This window comes from Erinaceus europaeus, chromosome 2 (genome assembly GCF_950295315.1).
Source record: "Erinaceus europaeus chromosome 2, mEriEur2.1, whole genome shotgun sequence".
Classification (NCBI taxonomy): domain Eukaryota; kingdom Metazoa; phylum Chordata; class Mammalia; order Eulipotyphla; family Erinaceidae; genus Erinaceus; species Erinaceus europaeus.
In genome coordinates this window covers 76,277,388-76,297,859 of record NC_080163.1, presented here as the reverse complement: position 1 = coordinate 76,297,859, position 20,472 = coordinate 76,277,388, and the positions used below count along the sequence as shown (strand labels likewise).

The following is a 20,472-nucleotide window of genomic DNA, read 5'->3' as shown; positions in this document are numbered from 1 at the left end:
AAGAGGAGTGTAGAAGAACAGATAATCAGTTATCTAATCAGCTACCAAGAGATGTCAAGGTAGACAAGACCACTTAATTTGTCAGCTCAAGGACTGGTTGCAGAGGGGCATTGAAGGTAAACAATCATATTAGGGTTTTGACAGCAAGTAGTACTTTTAAATTGGGCAGTCTAAGGAAAGTTTAGTAAAGGAATTATATACAAAAAGTAGGCAGAAGTTAAGGACATCAAAGGGGGGTAATGCTAGCAGAAAATGCAGAGATATTATATAAGACCTGGGCCTAAAGAGACAGAGAGGTCAGTAGTACCCAAGAGTATGGTTATTTGGAAAAGGTCACATACCAGCACCTTTGAGAGAGGACCCAACAATCTTTGATTTTATATAGGGACTATATCTAACCTGTATTTCTCATCCTTCAATTTACTGGACTCCTTGTCATTGTCTTATAATTAACCAAATTCATTAAAAACTTGGATTTGGAAACTCATTGCTATGATTCATACAAATGGTAAGACACAGTGCAGGCATTGAAAGTGACTATGGACCAAACCGGCAAACAAAATAATATTCAGCAAAAGGCTGTAAAGCAAATTGGTAGTACAGAAGAAGAATGATAAGAAAATGGAAGTATAACCAAGTTATTTAAGAAATCCACTTTTACTAGGAGTAAACTTTTATATCCTAAAAAAACGTAATACTAAGTGTACTGATCTCCACCCCCCCCCTTGTCTTTTTTTGCTTTTTTGTTTTGATTTATTTTGTTGCCTCTAGGGTTAGTCCTGGGGCACAGTGCCTGCATGATGAATCCACCACTGCTAGTAGCATCCCCCCTTCCTTTTTTATAGAGACAAATTAAGGGAGAATGGGGGGAGAAAGAACAAGAGATACCTGCAGCACTGCTTTACTGTTCTCTCTGGGGCCTGGGGACTTGACCCAGGTCCTTGTACATGGTGATTATGTTTGCCCTACTGGACATGCCTTAGCCCATGTCTCCCCCTGACCCCTGTTCTGTAAGAGAACTATAAAGTTAGAAGAAGCATGAAGATTTATCCTCCATGAAGCAATTTTTCTGATTGTTAGTTTGCCCTAGCGTTTTGTGTTCTATTACTATCTGCCATTATTAAATAGAACTTAAGCCCCAATATCATGTGGTAATAGTAATATCTGAAAACAAGAAGTGCTTGCGTCAGAAGTGCTTTTTTTCTTAAATAGAAGCGCTGCTATTTTTTCATTAGTGAACATCTGTTGAATGTGAGGAACATGAAATTTCTTTTGATTGCTCATATGTCTTAATTTGACAGATTTATTTATATTTTATGTAAGAAGAAATTGTGTCAATAGTAATTGGCATTCAATGTGCTTGTTTCTCACATTGAGAAGTGTTCAAAAGCCTTTGCTCATTTGGAAAACTGTGTTGGCTTATTATAAAGATTTTATTGCTATTCTTAAGGTAGATTGATAAGCAGATTCTCTGAGCCCACAGATGTTAAATTGCTTTTAAAAGTAGAGATTCCAGAGTTTGATTTGCAGTTCAGATAACATCTGAAGTTTTTGGACAATGTCTCAGAAACATTGTAGTTACCACTAACACATCACCTGAATCTGAATTAAATATAAGACAAAATCTATTTTATATAAGCATATGCTTAATACTTTCATATGATGATCATATAGTGATTCCATAGAAATAATCTGTAGGGATAGTAACTGAGATATACAAAAAACTAGGACAAGGAATTTAGAAACTATTAGGTTCTTTGGCTGTCATTCTTCATCTCTTTTTGTGATCTTTGTTCATCCTCTTTATTCTTTTTTTAGGGACTATATTTTGTGTTTGATTAGTCTGTGGTATTAATATGTTCATTGTAGCCCTTTTCTTCTACATCACTGAAATTCCTATGTCATTTTGATTAAAAAATATGCCACCTGAAGCTACCTTAAGTTCATCCCAAGTCTCATAAATAAGAGGAGAATATAAGTGAAATTTCAGTTATTTTCTACACAACTACTGAATTAGCACCCTGTATCAGCTATGCTCAGAGAATTATTTCTTAGATGTTTAGGGTATATGAAAAAGTATGTACCCTTTTAATAAGACAAAATAATTATATTTCTGTATATATATATATTCAGAGAAATTGCTTAAAATTCTGCATGAATTGTCAGAGTTTACAAATACATTGTTTATCAAGTTTACAAATACATTCAGGCTTATCTGATAAATAATAAATTTCATATGTCAGTTCAAGTTTAATTTCTTGGTCAAGTCCATGTTCTATCTGGGTTCACAGTACAGTAGAGTATTAAGATCTATTTAAAGTAAAATGTGATTACTATGTATCAAATTCTAGATAAAAATTAAATTGTGACCATATTATTTTATACCTCACAGAAGATCTTTCAACTATATACAGTGTTGGTATGCTTCTAAGACCCCTTCTGTTTCATTGGTTTAATCCCCCCTGCTTAACACTGTATTCTATTTACATAACCACTGTTAACTAAACACTGCCCTGCCTGCAGGGCATTGGTTTAATCCCCACTGGTTCATAATGTCTTTTTGCCCCGCCCCCTCTCATAGTATACCCTGATTTGCAACAGTCACTTTTCGCTCCACCCTCTCTATGTCACATCCTGTTTCCCCCTACTTGGTGAGTGTATATATAAAGGACAGGATTGTGATTAGGGATAACTTAGCTTAGATTGTGCTGCATTCCACATGAATAAAGAGATACTGCATACAGCTCAGCCATGAGTCCCTGGTTGTCTGTCTCCCACCCACAAAGCTAGAATGGCAATACAGCCCACCATAGAAAATAGTAATATATAAATAAAATCTTAAGCATCAAGCTAAATTATTCCTTTATTATAATGAATTCAATTATGGTTTAGTATTAAAAATTCTATAAATCTTGGGATTTATGAGTTTCTAAGGAAACAAGACTCATACTTTATGACCAGATGAGAATAGTTTTTATCTTTTGTTGTTATTGATAGTTTGTTACAAGCTTGTAAAATTACAATGTATAGTTTCACACCACACCCACCACCAAAGTTCTGTATCCTTACCCTCCCACCTTCCAAAGATAACCACCATAGTTCTTATAAGCCTTATAAAAACATTTTGCTTCCATCCATTTTGTTTGGATTTTGTTGTTGTTGTTTTTGTTTTTGGCAAATTCATGCAAATCATATTTCTAGATTCCACATATGAGTGAAATCATCTGGTTGGTAGATGTCTTAGAGAATAGTTTTAACAGACCTTGGTGATTATTTATTTGTTTGTTTGTTTTTCTGGTATATACAATAGAGAAAAAAACAGAGCAGCACTCCAGCATATATCATGCTAGGAAATGAGCTGGGTACCTCATAGTTGGGACTTTTTTAAGTTTATTTATTTATTGTAGTTTCTTTATTGGGGAATTATGTTTACATTCCACATAGTTGGGACTTCAAAGCTGCACCACCTTGAGACCATTTTTTAAATTGACATCAAGGTAATTGCTGGGCACTATTTTTTTTTAATATTTATTCCCTTTTGTTGCCCTTTTTTTATTGTTGTAGTTATTATTGTTGTTTTTGATGTCATCGCTGTTGGGTAGGACAGAGAGAAATGGAGAGAGAAGGGGAAGACAGGGGGAGAAAAAGATAGACACCTGCAGACCTGCTTCACCACTTGTGATGCAACTCCCCTGCATGTGGGGAGCCAGGGGCTCGGACCAGGATCCTTCTGCTGTCCCTTGCTCTTTGTGCGGCCTGTGCGTAACCCGCTGCACTACCACCTGACTCCCTTCTTTTCTAATTTTATTAGATAAAACTGATAGAAATTGCGAGGTGGGAGATAGGGAGAGAGAAAGAGAGACCTGCTTTACCACTCATGAAGCTTCCCCTCTGCAGGTGGAAAGCAGGGGCTTGAGCCCAGATGCTTGAACATGGTAATGTGTGAGCTTTAACCAGGTGTGCCACAGCCCAGTTCCCTGAATCCTTTTTTGAAGTCAAGAAAGAATAGAAATGTAAGTAAAGTTCATTCATAATCCTGTCCCCCTTCGTGATACTTGTTCTTCATGATGAACTTCATACATGAGCAAACACTTTAAAACCAGGAAACGTAGTAAGGAAGTACCTTAGCAATAGGACAAACCAGAATTTTCAAATTTGTTGCTTTTGTGAGCCATTCACGTACTGACCATTCTGAACACTCATTTCTTCCTTCCTTCCTTTCTTCTTCTTCTTCTTCTTCTTCTTCTTCTTCTTCTTCTTCTTCTTCTTCTTCTTCTTCTTCTTCTTCTCCTTCTTCTTCTCCTCCTCCTCCTCCTCCTCCTCCTCCTCCTCCTCCTCCTTCTCCCTTCTCTTTCCTCCTCCCTCCTCCTCCTCCTCCTTCTTCTTTTTTTTTTTGCCTCCAGGGTTATTGCTGGGGCTCCGTGCCTACAATACAAATCCACTGCTCCTGGAGGCTGTTTTTTCCTGTTGTTGCCCTTATTGTTTATCATGTTGTTATTATTGTCATTGTTGGATATGACAGAGAAATCAAGGGGGAGAAACAAAAAGAAGGAGAGAAAGATAGACACCTGCAGACCTGCTTCATCACTTGTGAAACAATCCCCATGCAGGTGGAGAGCGGGGGCTCTAACCAGGATTCTTGTGCTTGTCCTTGTACTTTGCGCCATGTGTACTTAACGCCATGTGCACTGCCGCCCAGTCCCCTTGAACACTTATTTCTACAGGATTGTACCTTCCTGGTTAGATTTTTGAGACTAGTCTATTCACGTTGGTTAATGTAGTGGAAGAACACCCTTGATCATTTCCTTATAGTGTGCTTGCAAGTTTTGCCATTTGTGAATCATTTATACTCAATACATTTCAGTCCAAATGCCATTTTTAGTTAACTTTTACCTAGTCATCCTCTTTAGGAAAACCACTATTACTACTCAGATATAGATAATGATGCATATTGTTTTTAATTTTTAGAGATATGCTCAGTGTATTTCTATCTGGTATCCAGCTGACCTATCCTGACACTAGGTATAAAATTGGTTCATGTTGGATTCACTAAGGAACTGTTCATCTGTCTCTACCATTGCATTGCAAGGATATTGTCAATGCTAATTTTTTCCAGGGCTAAATTTCCTTTTTTTTTTGCAATAGCTAAAGAACTACAAATAAGGCTCTGATGTAATTTAATAAAGCCTAGCAGGCCTGCCAATGAGATTAAAAAATATGATAGAAAGGTAGGTGGTATAGGAGTAAATTACAGATGATCTTAAATGGCTCTGTGGGATTCCGCTTTATATGAAAGCAATGAAGAGTTATTAAGTTTGAATTGAAGAGGAACTTGGTAAAAATCTGTATTTTGCAGCAGTAATTCTAAGACCACACTCCTCAGATTTAACCGATAAGAATGAAATTTCCATCATTATTTGTATAATTGGATATTATAATGGGCTTTATAGATAATCCCTCCCCCCCAAATATTACTGATAGTTCTCAGTTTTTAAATTTTTCTCATTTGGTAAAAAAATAACAAAGAATTATTTACAGAAAAAGACAAGTTTGGTATTTTGTGGTTCCCAGCAATATATACAAATGACTGCTTTCACATGTAAGTAGCCATGATCTGCTGATAAATATGTAGAATGAAAATGTGTCATATTTTGTGAGAAAACAATAAATTAAATGGATTCTTGCTTGGACAAATATTAACATCCTGGCTAATAACATGGCAAGATTGGTAACAAGACCAGTCATATTAAATCTTTTCTTAGTTTTGTTTTTGGTAGGTGTGTGCAAATATTTTGAATAAGTAAACAATAGGTGTGTTCACTTAACAGTTGATTTTTAGAATACCCAGCAAGTCTATATATAATAATAATGACTTAGTTAACCTGGTAAGCAAAATATACACCAGTTTTATAATTTTGTAAGATAATGCTAAAGTAAAAATAGAAGTATAGAAAGGAAGTATTCATTACTCTGAATTTTATAATTCAAGAAGCTGAGGCAACATATATAGTGAGTATGAACCTTTTTTTATACTATAAAAGAGTATCTTTATTAGTGATTTAGCATTGGTTTACAAAATTACAAGATCACAAGGGAACAATTCCACAACATTCCGACCTAAGATAGACTGCCTAACTTCTTACCATCCTAAAAAATCCCTATTCTCACCTACTCTATTCCCATTTTCTGGTTGTTGCTTATTGAAGCTAGTAAGACTATTTTAGGTATGTTCCTAGGGGTCTATGACTTTAGTAATTTTTGCTTGAGCTTGCTAGTTAACATGGAGGTGGACTAAGAAGATTGTCTGGGAAGATGTAGTTAGAATTGAAATAGAACTAAAAAGCTAGATTAGGACCGAAAGTAGCTCCCAACCTTGAAGAGAATATATAAATGAATATGAACTGTTATCTGACTAAAGTAAGGGGTATTACAGGAACATCCTGGAAAACAGGTTAGATACAGTTAGTTTTGATCAACTTATAAACATGGTCCCAAAGTTTAACATTGTCTTAAACCTAGCTAAATTAATATCCTATTGTAATTCTTCAATTTTTTTTACAACTGAACATTTGTTTCCATTTGATGTACTTCAATTAGAATTTCTATTATAATTATACATTAAAACTAGAAATGTTATTAACTGTCTTTGTTTGCATATTCTGCTCTCTTTTTATATACTGGGGACAAGTTTTGTAAATCCCACTCATCCTAAAATGTTTGTTTAATTTTCATCTTCTATGTGGAAGGCAGTGAACATCACATAGTAGTCTTGATCCAAAGAGACCTTAGTTCTAGTTTATAACAGAAGTGATAGGAAGAAGTGGGTAGGCAGTCATCGAGGGGAGTAGGGAAAGGAGTATGTGGTGATTTTAAGTAAAGTGGTCAATAAAGGTAAGAAAATAATATTCAGATAAATACTTTAATACATCTTTCAAAATGCTTTAACAATTGATATTTCTCATGAGGATTTATTTTCTAGGGTATAAAACAACAAAAGTAGATGTTCAATTCCATATGCCCACCCAACTTTTTTTTTTTTCCAGATGAATGCACTGGACACCCTTGGTCAAACTGCTTTGCACAGAGCTGCCCTTGCAGGTCACCTGCAAACCTGCCGCCTCCTGCTGAGTTTTGGTTCTGATCCCTCTATCATTTCCTTACAAGGCTTTACAGCAGCACAAATGGGAAATGAAGCAGTGCAACAGATTCTGAGTGGTAAGTTGAATTTTGGGTTGTTAGAAAAGTCATGAAGAATTTTTACATAGAAAAAAATACTCCTTGATTTTTCCAACAACTCAGTAATGATAAGAATTACATTTTGTGCTTCCTATTCCATGTCCTTTGATATATCGACAAACTTTGTACCACTTGCTTGATTGGCTTGCAGTGCTCTAGAATTTCAGTGGTATAACTTTACATCTCTATATGTATATATAACTCACTGTACTCACCACCACCGAAGTTCCAGTGCCATTTTGCCCCAAAAAAAAAAAAAATCCTCCTGGTAGTGCATTAAGCACACATTACTATGCACGAGGACCCAGGTTCAAACCCCCAGTTCCCACCTGCAGGGGGAAAGCTTCAGAAATGGTGAAGCAGTACTGCAGATGTCTGTCTCTCTTCTTCTCTGTCTCCCTTTCTCTTTCAATTTCTAACTATCTCTCTTCCAGTAAATAAAGATAATTAAAAAATAAAACAAAAATCCAAGCTCCTCTTTTACCCATTCCTGTCATTCCATCCCTTCTACTTCCTTTCTGGTAACCACCATAGTTCTAGAGTCTAGGAGTTAATTTTATTGGGTTTTGCCTTAGTTGTTCATAATCCAGATATGAATGAAAACTTCATTTCCTTACTTCACCTAGCACAATCACTGTAAATTTCATCTATTTTGTCCCAAAAGAGACTGTTCTTTTTTTAATGGCAGAATATGTCATTGAGTATATATGCCATAGATTCTTTTATCTAGTCATCTGCCAATGGACATTTGTGCTGAGTTCATGTTTTGATCATTGTAAATAATACTTAAATGTACTGGATTTTTTTTTTAACCTCAGGTTTTTTCCTGCTTCTGTTACTTACTAGTCTATCATTTTCTATAAACATTTGAGGAGGAAGGAAATATTTTATGTATATATATTAAATTTTTTAAATCTTTTTATTTATTATTGGATAGAGGCAGAAATTGTGAGGGGTAGGGGAGGTAGAGAGGGAGAGAGATAGAGACATACTTGTAGCTTTGCTTCACCACTCATGAACTTTCCCCCTGCAGCTGGGGACAAGAGGCTTGAACACAGGCCATCATGCACTGTAATGTGAGTGCTTAACTAGGTGCTACACCACCTGGCCCTCTTAATATATATGTTTTAGTTTTGTTGGTCAGTAAATGTCATGATCAAGGTTGACTTAGGAGTCCATACAAACAATATGAAATTACAATGTTTACTGTAGAATCTATCAAATAGATAAAACTATAAACATTTGATAAAGATCTTTAATTGTTGGGACTAGGTGATGGCGCACCTGGTTGAGCATACGTGTCAGATTGCACAAAGACCCACGTTCAAGCCTCCAGTCCCTACCTACAGGGAGGGGAAGCTTTACATGTGGTAAAGCACTGCTGCAGGTATTACTCTGTTTCTCTCCCTCTCATCCTTCCCCTTCCTTCTTGATTTCTGACTGTCTCTACCCAATAAATAAATAAAGATAATTTAAAAAATTACTGACCATAAAGGTTGTATTTCTTCAAAAAATATATTTGATTGTTCTTACTTGTGTTTTATTCTGACGTTATTTGTAATTCTTCATTGCATTCTTATGAAACTATCTTATCTGTTTCTAGCTTAAACATAATTAAGAAGTCTTAATTAATGATATTACCAACCTAACACAGTATTTGATACTTTTTAAATATTTATTTATTTATTCCTTATTCTTGCCCTTTTGTTATAGTTATTGTTGTCGTCATTGTTGGATAGGACAGAGAGAAATGGAGAAATAGGGGAAGACAGAGACGGGGGAGAGAAAGATAGACACCTGCTTCAGACCTGCTTCACTGCTTGTGAAGCGACACCCCTGCAGGTGGGGAGCCGGGAGCTTGAACCAGGATCCTTACGCTGGTCTTTGTGCTTTGCGCCACGAGCACTTAACCTGCTGTACTACTGCCCAACTCCCAGTATTTGATATTTTAAATACTTAGTTAATTGAGGAAGAGCAAACATAAAACTGATATGAAAATGGATAACAATTCCCTAAGTCCTGGCAGCCAGGTGGTGGTGACACACATGGTTGGGTACATGTGTTTCAATGCTAGAGAAGCCAGGTCCAAACCACCGTTCCCACCTGCAAAGAGGAAGCTATAAAAGCAGGAAAGCTACAAGTATCTTGCTTTCTCTCTCCTTCACTATCTACCCTTTCTATCTTTGTCTTAGTTTCTGTCTGCCTCTATCCAATAAATAAATAAATAAATAAATAATATTTTTAAAACTTCCAAAATTCCCAAAATAAGAGGAAGTGAAACAGTCGACTGACTAAAAAAAACAATGGGCCAGACAAAAATTAATTTAAATAATTTACGAGCTTTTTTCTTCTTTAAATCAAATTTTGTTTACTACTGGTATATAATACTACAAAAGTATTTACTCATCCCTTTATTTTATTTTTTATATATTTTTTAAAGTTTTTTAAAATTTATTCCCTTTTGTTGCCCTTATTGCTTTATTGTTGTAATTATTATTGCTGTCATCGTTGTTTGATAGGACAGAGAGAAATGGAGAGAGGAGGGGAAGACAGAGAGGAGGAGAGAAAGACACCTGCAGACCTACATCACTGTTTGTGAAGCAACTCCCCTGCAGGTGGGGCCTCGAACCGGGATCCTTCCGCCAGTCCTTGTGCTTTGTGTCACGTGCGCTTAAGCCGCTGCACTACCGCCTGACCCCCTTTTATTTTATTTACTTATAAAATGGAAAGACTGACAAGACCATAGCGTAACAGGGGTACAATTTCTACCACCAGAGCGCCATATCCCATCCCCTCCCCTGATAGCTTTCCTATTCTTTATCCCTCTGGGAGTATGGACCCAGGACCATCCCTTTATTTTTGTCTGTGAATTATAGGCACTACAAACTAGAAGAGTAAGCTATAAAATGCCAGAAATCAGAAATCTTAGTTACTTTTCCTACTTAGAATTCCATTGCTTATTTGTTTGTTTGTCTAGTCATTGCAGGGCTTCATTGCTATGGGCAAACTTGTCTCAGAAAAAAAGACAGTGGGAGAAATGGAAAGATACACAGCACCAAAGCTTGCTCCAGTGCAGTGGGGGCTGGCCTAGAACCTGGGTCACACACATGACAAAGCAGGAGCACTATCCAAGTAAGCTAGCTTGCTGGCCAGTTCAGTAGTCTTAATTCTATCTGGGCATGTCCCTTTTTGACAATGAAGATTTATTTAACATCCCCATTCCTAACCACTAGATCACCAGGTAAGGTAACATCCCCATTCCTGTCTAAAAGAGAAATCATAGATAATTTGACCTTACTATACAGATTCTTTTTCAATGCATTATATTAAATGTCCAGTACTACAATACAGTAGAATACAAAAATTAACACTACGAAGGACTCCCCCTGCCAACACACACACACACATTTCCCTGCTGGTACTTTGAAATAGGGAGCGTTTCCAAACATAGGGGATTATCCATCTTATTAGCGCTGAATTAGAGCTAATCATCCTTAAAAGAGTAACTATGGCACATTGTAAACATTATTTACAGTTAGTTACTCATTCTAGTTCATTTTTGAAGTGGCAGCAAAGCTATTTCAATCTTAGGTAGTTATCCTTAGACAATGTATAATGCCTTCCTGTATCATTCTCACTATCAAGATAAATTAAGATATGAATGAAATTTCCTGTTATAAGACTTCAAGCTCCAACTGTTAAAAACATGGCTTCATTTAATTTCCTGTTTCTACAAATAGAATATTTGCTTAAACAAGTTCAATCTTTAACTAAGAAATACTTCTGCCTTCTGAGTTAAGTACAAATCATTTCTAAAAGATGTGTTTTTTGTTTAGAAAACATTCTACATTTCCTGTTATGTTTTTATAGTCATTTAGTACTGAATTTTAAGTTAGTTTCCATGACTTGTAACCATAAATCACACATATAGTTTCTACATCAAAATTTCTAAAAATGCACATATTTTAGCCATAACTGGCAAAAATGGGAAGAAAATATTGAATAAATTAAACAAATTAGCTATGTGTAGTGCTTTTAAAATATCTTTTATATAATGCAGTTAGCATATGTGACTTCTGCTAAAAAACAAAGTGCTGAATCACATGAAATGTTTTTCATTATTTTGATTTTTCTTAAAGCAGTAAGATAAAATGTAGCTAGTTCATTTTTATTTTTTAAGTACTTTTATTTATTAATGGATAGAGACAGAGAAATTGAGAAGAGAGGAGGGGAATAGGCACAGTGGGAAAGAGAGAAACCTACAACACTGTTTCATTACTTAAGCTTTTCCCCTGCATTTGGGGACCAGGGTCATGAACCTACATCCTTGAGCACCGTAATGTATGTGCTCAACCAGGTGCACTACCACCTGGCTCCAAAATGTAGGTGATTCAATGCTTGATAGTACTGTCAATTTTTCTTTTTTGGGGATGTGGGGGGCTGCAAGTCTTAATAATGGGGCTTGGTGCTGCATAATGACTGCACCCCTCCTGGATGCCATTTATTACTAGTTTTTCTTTCTTTTTATGATAAGATAGAGGGAAAGAGGGTGATACCTGTAGCACTGCTCCACATCTCTTGAATTCCCCCTCATACAGGTGGAGATGAAAAGCTTCAACCTGAATCTTTGCACGTGGTAATATGTGTGTTCTACCACAGGATGCACCACCACCTGGTCCATATGCCAAAGTGTTTAATTCTTCATATTCTTTATTGATCTGGAAAGATAATAAAAATAATATGGATAAATAGTAAAAATCGTTCCATTAGAAAGGTGTTTAAAATGGGAATCGTTTCTTGTTTTGTGGATACAGTCAGTTTTTATGCTGATCTTTATGTAATTTATTTGTCTATAGTCTATACATAAACAATTGTCCTTTTACTTTGCTGAAATGATCAACTAAAACAGTGCCTATAGATTTCCTGAGAGTGTTGCAGTGAGTTTTGCTAACTGCACAAAGAACTGCCACAGAGATAAATAGGCATGTGCAGCCTTTCTCACCTATAATGCAGTAATATCATTCAGTTAGAATGCAAGGAAATGAGACATGAAATAGCTGCCAAAGAAATAACTATCCTTTGGTGATATACATATTGATCCCAATATAAAAAATGTGTGGAAGTAAATTCAGCAAATGCTTTTTCTGAATGTCCTATAACTGAAAACTACAAAGATGAGCTGCAAAACCTTAACTCCTCCTCAGCAGTTCCACAAACAAATGTAATAAACTACCTTTTGAAGAAAAATATATTCTTAATATATTTTTTAAATGTACTTCTTTATACATTTTAGCCTTCTTAGGGTTTTACCTGCCAAATATTACTATAACCAAACAAATAAGCTCGTATTGAAGAGTTCTCATAGCATTCATTAAAAGCCACTCCTTAGTAGAACACAGTGATTTTTTGCTTGTTTGTTTTTCCACATTATTGAGGGGTTAATGGTTTAAAATACCATCGTTGACCCATATGTCCAACCTCTAATCTCCCCATAATGGGTGTTGCAGGTCCTGCTCTCCCTTAGCATAGGTCCTTTTCTACCATTATATATAATAAGACCAGATCCCCACAGGCAGGAGACAAGCTTCATGAAGGGAGAAGCAGGTCTGCAAGTGTCTCTCTGTCTCTCCCTCTCCTGTTTCAACTTCTACCTGTCATATCTAATTAAAAAAAAAAACCAAAATGTAGAGAGTTGTATGGTAATGCAGCGAGCTAAGCGCACATGACGTGAAGCATAAGGATCCTGGTTTGAGCCCCCGGCTCCCCACCTGCAGGGGAGTCACTTCACAAGCTGTGAAGCAGGTCTGCAGGTATCTTTCTCTCCCCCTCTTTGTCTTCCTCATCTCTGTACATTTCTCTGTTCTATCCAACAACAATGACATCAATAACAACAACAATAATATCTACAACAATAAAACAACAAGGGCAACAAAAGGAAATAAATAAATAAATATGTTTTAAAATGTTGGTGTGGGGAAAATGGCCACTGGGAGAAGTGAGTTCATAGTGTAGCACTGAGCCCCAGCAATAACCTTGGTGGCAATAAAAAATAACAAGGAAAAAAAGGGCTGGCAAAGAAAATTTGTTTCTTACAATTTACTTCATTTTAACTTAGAATGAGCTGAATGTAAACAGAAGAAACAACTTGCTTTAATTTTTTTTTAAATCTTCTGTTTTTCAAATTTTTTTTAATTATCTTTATTTATTTATTTGGATAGAGACAGCCAGAAATCGAGAGGGAAGGGGGTGATAGAGAGAGAGAGAGACAGAGACACCTGCAGCCATGCTTCACCACCTGTGAAGCTTTCCCCTTGCAGGTGGGGGCCAAGGGCTTGAACCTATGTCCTTGCACACTGTAACATGTGCACTCAACGAGGTGTGCCACCACCCAGCCCCCCACTTGCTTTACTATCAGAAAAAGATTGAGAAAAAAACTCAGAATCTCAAGGGGGGGGGGGGGGGCGGCGGAATAGATTTCAGAAATTCCTAGCCTCTTAATTTTCCCTTTCCATTAACTAAATGATTTTCTCTAACAACTCTGTCATTTCTCAAAACCATAGCTAATATTTCCTTTCTTTCACATAGAAAGTACACCTATACGTACTTCTGATGTTGACTATAGACTCTTAGAGGCATCTAAAGCTGGAGACTTGGAAACTGTGAAGGTAGGCAGTGCTTTTATTGTTTTGGGTATCACTGTTTAATCTTGAAATTCATCTTTTTTAATTTTTATTTATAAAATGGTAATATTGATAAGATATAGGATAAGAGCGGTACGATTCCACACAGTTCCCACCCCCAGAACTCCGTATCCAATTCCCTCCATTGATAGCTTCCCTATTCTTTATCCCTCTAGGGATAAAATATGGCTCCAGGATCATTAAGGGGTTCAGAAGGTGGAAGGTCTGGCTTCTGTAATTGCTTCCCTGCTGAACATGGGCATTGACAGGTCGATCCATACTCACAGCCTGTCTCTCTCTTTCCCTAGTGGGGTAAGGATCTGGGGAGGTGGGGCTCCAGGACACATGGTGGGGCCATCCGCCCAGGGAAGTCAGGTTGGCATCATGTAGCATCTGGAACCTGGTGGCTGAAAAAAAACCATTAAGATATAAAGCAAAACAAATTGTCGACTAATCATGAACCTGAAGGAAGAATATTGCAGATGAAGATTTGGGGTCTCCATTTTGGGAAAAGCTAGTAGGTCTATTTTAGGTATATTCCAAGGGGAACATGCCTTTATTAGTTTTTGCCTGAGCCTGACAGCTAATATGCACAGGTTATTATCTGGGGAGATGGTGTCATTGTTGGAAAATGAAATTAATCTTTGTCAGTAAAACTCAACTTTAAACGTTAAAAGGGATGAGCAGAGTGTAGTGATAAAGATGAAAGGTCTGTAACTGTGAAGCATTTCCCAGTCTGTGCCTTATATCCATCAAGTTGCTGTTTAGTCACTTTTGCTCTAGGTATGTAAAGGTTCTTTCATTTACACTGACATTAATTACAGTGTTTGTTTGTTTTGGTTTTTTTGCCATAATCATAAGTGGGTTAGTCCGGGTAATAGTAAGATAAATAAAAACATTTTACCTGGCCTGATGACACCAGTAGCTGTTCAGTTTTTATATCTGGTGCTTTTCCTTCTTCTTGTAAAACTATGCCATCTGAAAAGTCCTCTGTTTTCACCCTGCCAATGTGGAAGTCCCTATTCAATATATTAGAAATATGCATCATCCTGGTTCTGGATTTTTATGTAATAGCTCATCACAGTCACTGGAGTAGCAGTGAGATTGTCAGATGCCTTTCTCCTATCTTGTAGGAAAATGCCACTGTTTTCCCAGTTTTATTTTAGTCTTTTCTTGTTTTCATTATCTTCTCTTAGTCACTTCCTTTAATGTGACTAAGTAAAAAGTAATGTTGTAGCAAAAAAGATCAAGATTAAAAATCAATATCCATTACCAATTTTATGAAAAAAGAAAACCTAAGTTTTCTGAGCCTCGTTTATTTATTTGCAAAATGAAGATAATGCTTTGCTCGCCTTCAGAGATAATCTCTCATAGAAAGAAAGAAAATTCTTTGTAAGGTAATTATTCAAGGTTGTGGATATATTATCCAAACACAATTGCAATTCACCTGTGATACAACTTGCCTGTCTTTACTTTGCTTCCAACTGCTTGGATTTTGTTTTTTAACCAGAGAACTGCTTAGCTCTGCTACTCCCTTAGTCTCAAAAAAGAAAACCCTTTTCTTTCTTTTTCTTTCTCTCTCTCTCTCTCTCTCTTTTTTACCAGAGCACTGCTTAGCTCTGGCTTAGATAGTTCTGGAGACTGAACCTGTAATTTTGGAAGCTTGGGCATGAAAGTCTTTTGTATAATCATTATGCTCTCTCTCCCTGCCTACTGTTTGGATATCAAGCAGAATGGAGCTTGTGCTTAAATGCTGGTGTTCAAAGAGGGGAAGGGAGACAAAGAAGAGATTTGCAACATGGAACTGAAGAAGTTAGAAGTAAAGGCCCAAACAAGAATATGATCAGACTGATTTCTAGAATTCTCTCCTACCCACAGTCCCCAACTAGAGAAAGCACTGTTGGCTGCATGACTATGCTGTATAGGATGAAAGAGTCAATTGGGTGGCCCAGGTAGACTAAAAGTAATAAATTTCCCAGAATATTTTTTATATAAACCAGAACCTTGGATATTCTGTAATCACCCAAGGTTTGTCTTATTTGAACAAATACCCAAAAGCCTGCAAATACAAACATACTGAGAAAAACAATTTAGGGTGTCAGAGAGACAGAAATGAAAATAGAAAGTATCTTAATAGAAGGGTATCATTTACCTTGGAAATGCTTTATTATGGAGTTTTGTGGTTTTTTTAATTAGAATGTGAACCAGAAAAATGTTGAAAAGATTAAACTGCTCTATAAATAGCCTAGGCTATTTATAGATATCTTAAAGCCATGCAGATTGCTGGTTCTTAAATAACACTTGTATTTTCTAGTCTTTGGGAATAAGTATTCATTAGGAAATTATTATCTATCCAAGATGCCTGTAGTCTTTTGTAGAAAAACTCCGTAAATATTAATATTTTTCTTTTGTGCTTTATCCCTGTCTGTGTACCATAAAAGCAACTTTGCAGCCCTCAAAATGTGAATTGCAGAGACTTAGAGGGTCGCCATTCTACACCCTTGCACTTTGCAGCGGGCTATAATCGAGTGTCTGTTGTGGAGTACCTGCTACACCATGGTGCCGATGTCCATGCCAAAGACAAAGGGTGCGTGTTTGAACTTAGTTGTTGGGACTCATTGTCTTCGTGCTGTTTTTCTTTTTTTTCCCTATATTTGGAAGTTTTAGATTGTGTCCCTACTAAACAAAGAGAACTTTTGTTTAAGCATGAAAAGTATGGCATTAGGAAACAACCAATATAAGTTTCCAATGCCTATTTTACCATTTAGCATGTTTGGTCTCAAAACCTTTAAAATTAAATCACAAATCTCTAAATAAAAAGATACCACCTTTTTAAAAATTGTTTTAAAGATTTTATTATTTATTAATGAAAGACAGGAGAAGAGAGAGAGAGGTAGCCAGACATCACTCTAGTGCATGTGCTACCAGGGATCAAGCTTAGGACCTCATACTTGAGTGTCAAACATTTTATGCACTGTACCACCTCCAAGTCCACTTTTTGTCATATCTTAAGTATAAATTTTTCATGTATCCTATTTTATGTACACAGTGTTTTGTCTGATTGGAATGTCAGCTGCCTTCTAAATGAGGACTTATATCATCTCAAAATAGTTTGTTCGTATGTTGAGGCAACTACACTTTATCGTCTGGCTAGGGTTTATGGTAGACGTCATTAGTTGCTTTAGTCAATACTAGAATTTGTCGCTTGGGTTTTGAATGTCTGTTGCTTGACATCTCAACATTTAAATCTCTTTACAGAAATGTACTACTAAATTAGTAGGGATTAAAAATGTTAATAAAATGTAGAACATGACTCAGTAAATTAAATTACATTATATACTTGATAAGTAACCATACAATTTTCATTAGGAAAACTGTAATGAAGAAATTTAGGAAAATAATAATTCCATATTATTCCTTGAATATTCCTGAGATCAGTTTGTAGTATTGCTTTTTATATTGGCAGGATGAAACATGATTTAATGTATTGTGATGGAACTTTTTCCTGTGTTCTATTTATATGTATTTTTAAGGATAAGGATTATTGTGTTTATATCCATTACCAAAAAACCTGGGAAAGTGCTTATATTGAAAAGGATGTATTTGAAGTAATTAAAGTTCATTTAAAAATAACTATTATCTTCCAAAACAGTGGATTAATTTGAGTGTTTACTATCATAAGTGTGATGTTATTGTATTGATTTTCTGGTAAAAAAAAAAAACACGATACTTCAAAGACTTAACATTTATAAAAATTTGCTTTTGTTTGTTAGTGGCTTAGTGCCCCTTCATAATGCCTGTTCATATGGACATTATGAAGTAGCTGAACTTCTAGTTAGACATGGAGCTTCTGTTAATGTTGCGGACTTGTGGAAATTTACACCTCTTCACGAAGCAGCAGCTAAAGGAAAATACGAAATCTGCAAGCTCCTTTTGAAAGTAGGTAATTCTCAAGATTATAACATAATCACATTGATTTGGGCATTAATGTATAATGTTGTACAATAAATGCTTCAGAAACTACTTCCAATTTCTGTTTAAAGGTGACATCATAATACTCACATATCTTAGTCAGAGTTCTTGCCTAAAGTGCCTTTCTGAACTGAATTAAGTCTAGTTCATAATAACTCATCCAAGTAGATTTTCAAAAGTTGAATTAATTTTCATTGCTTATCTAATTCAGTTTTAATATCAGAAAAATTTAGTGCAAGGAGAAACAATTTTTTCTAGCAAATTTAAATTTTTGTCATTGTCTATTTTATGAACTTATTTTCATTATTAAACACTATTTGAGCTTCCATGGACTGACTAGGGCATATGCCTTGCCTTGACTAGGGCATATGCCTTGCCAGGAGCAGCTCAATTCAAAACCTGGCACCGGTTCAAGCCCCCAGCCCCCCACCTGCAAGGGGATCATTTCACAAGCGTTGAAGCAGGTCTGCAGGTGTCTGTCTTTCTCTCCCCCCTCTGTCTTCCCCTTCTCTCTCCATTTCTCTCTGTCCTGTCCAACAATGACAACAGCATTCTTCTTCTTCTTCTAGCGTTTGCCCTTCTTCCATAGCCAGTCAACAGCGTCAGGTTAACAACAATAAACAACAAGGTCAACAAAAGGGAAAAAACAGCCTCCAGGAGTGTTGGGCAATAAGCCAGCTCGCCAGCTCCCCCCTGCTTAATGCTGTGGTCTATTTACATAATCACGGTTTACCTGAGAACCGACCTGCCTGCAGGGCACTGGTTTAATTTCACTGGTTCGCATTCTCTTTTAGCTACGCCCCCTCTCCTAGTCATACCCTGTTTTCCACCACTAGTTTGTACTCTCTTTTCGCTCCACCCTCTCTACGTCACATCTTGTTTCCACCCTACTATTTCCTTCTTGGCAAGTATAAATACAGCTGCTATTCTGATTAAACACACATCAGATTGCCTTCTGGCTCCGAGAGTCCCAGAGTCTCTCTCCTGGGATGCTAGCCCAGCACGAGTTCCTGATCCCTCTCTTACGCAGCAGCCTAGGTTGGCTCCAGTCAAGTTCTCTCCAACCCAGAGAGCACTTGCTGGGAAAGAAGCACCCTCAGGCTATCCCGGCACAGGAGCAGTGGATTCATAGTGCAGGCATCAAGCCCCAGCAATAACCCTAGAGGCAAAAAAAACCAACCTGGCACCACATGGCAGTGCCAGAGAAATACCAGAAGTTCCCATAATGGTTCCTCTCTCACTCTCTGTAGCAGAAAATACCTACCTGGGACCAGTGAAACTGCTTATGTGGGAGACTCTGACTCTGGGAGAAAATAAAAAGCTTATATGTATTCTAAGACCTTTATTCTAATATATTTTATTAAAATATAAAGTAATTTCTAAACAACTTACTTAACAATTTGTATTCTTTTTAAATCAAAGGATGGGGAAAAATCTCTAGACATATATATATATATATATATATATATATATATATATATATATATATATATATATATATACTTTTTAAAACTAAAGGTTAGGGGCCAGGAAATAGCTCACCCAATACAGCACGCACAGTAAAGGCCCTAGGGGGGTTTGAGCCCCACCAGCAAGCACCTCGTGGGTCCACCATAGAAAGCACTATGGTTGATGGTGACTGGAAACTCTACTGCCTCTCACTTTCTCCTCTCTCCCTGTCTCTCTTTCTCTCCCTTTTTTTCTAACTTTAAAATGAAAGAATGAAAATGTTGGCCCAAGGGAGACCCATTAGATAGTGCTATCATGCAAGCTCAAAGCTCTGTTTTCATTTCCAGGAAGAAGGGAAGGCAGGTAGGTAGGTAGGAAAGAAGGAAGGGTTGACGGTCGGACAGACATCAAACTGTTTCCAAACTTTTTTCTTAATGATTTCATTTAGAATTAAGTATCCTTCCTTCTCACTAGTATATACTCTTCTTCTTTCTGATATTTTATAATAGCCACTGAATATCTCTCTAGTTGAAATCTGGTTAAAATGAACTGCTAGACCCATTATTGAAATGAAAAGAGATTACCAGAGACATCTTAGAGTCTGAGAAAATATAAGTTATGAACAGTAAAAGGCACTCAACATATCCCCCTCTTCACTGTCACCCTTGTTACTTTTCCACCAAAAAGGCTTGGGACTCTGCTTGAAAATACTTAGAACAGATCTATTTTGAGTGAGGGATTTGCAGACTAAACTGGATATTACATCTGGTTTTCAAAATGCATATAGTATAGGCAGTCTTTACATAGATGAGTAAAGGTGACATTTAAAGCAATACTGGTGGTAGCATACCGGATTAAGCACACACATTACAGTGTGCAAGGATCCAGGTTCAAGCCTCTGGTCCTCACCTGTTGGTATGCTTCTAATTCTGCTTTTAAAAACCCCTTCTGTTTCATTTGGTTTAATCCCCCCCTGCATTCTATTTACATAACACTGTATTCTATTTACATAACCTCTGTTAACAAGCACTACCCTCCCTCCAGGGCATTGGTGGTTCAGTGGTAGAATTCTTGCCTGCTCCGCTCCCTCTCCTTGTCATACCCTGATTTTCACCAGTCACTTTTCTCTCCACCC

At 36.7% G+C, this 20,472-nt stretch overlaps 1 protein-coding gene across 1 annotated transcript in view; it reads left to right on the top strand.

The window, feature by feature from the left end:
• TNKS (tankyrase) overlaps nucleotides 1-20,472 on the top strand; it is a 175,289-nt gene that overhangs the window by 124,210 nt on the left and 30,607 nt on the right. Inside the window, exons 12-15 of the mRNA XM_007519959.3 lie at nucleotides 7,044-7,215; nucleotides 13,822-13,901; nucleotides 16,358-16,503; nucleotides 17,690-17,855. Of these exons, the coding sequence (XP_007520021.2) occupies nucleotides 7,044-7,215; nucleotides 13,822-13,901; nucleotides 16,358-16,503; nucleotides 17,690-17,855 (564 nt within the window). The remainder of the gene's footprint in view (nucleotides 1-7,043; nucleotides 7,216-13,821; nucleotides 13,902-16,357; nucleotides 16,504-17,689; nucleotides 17,856-20,472) is intronic.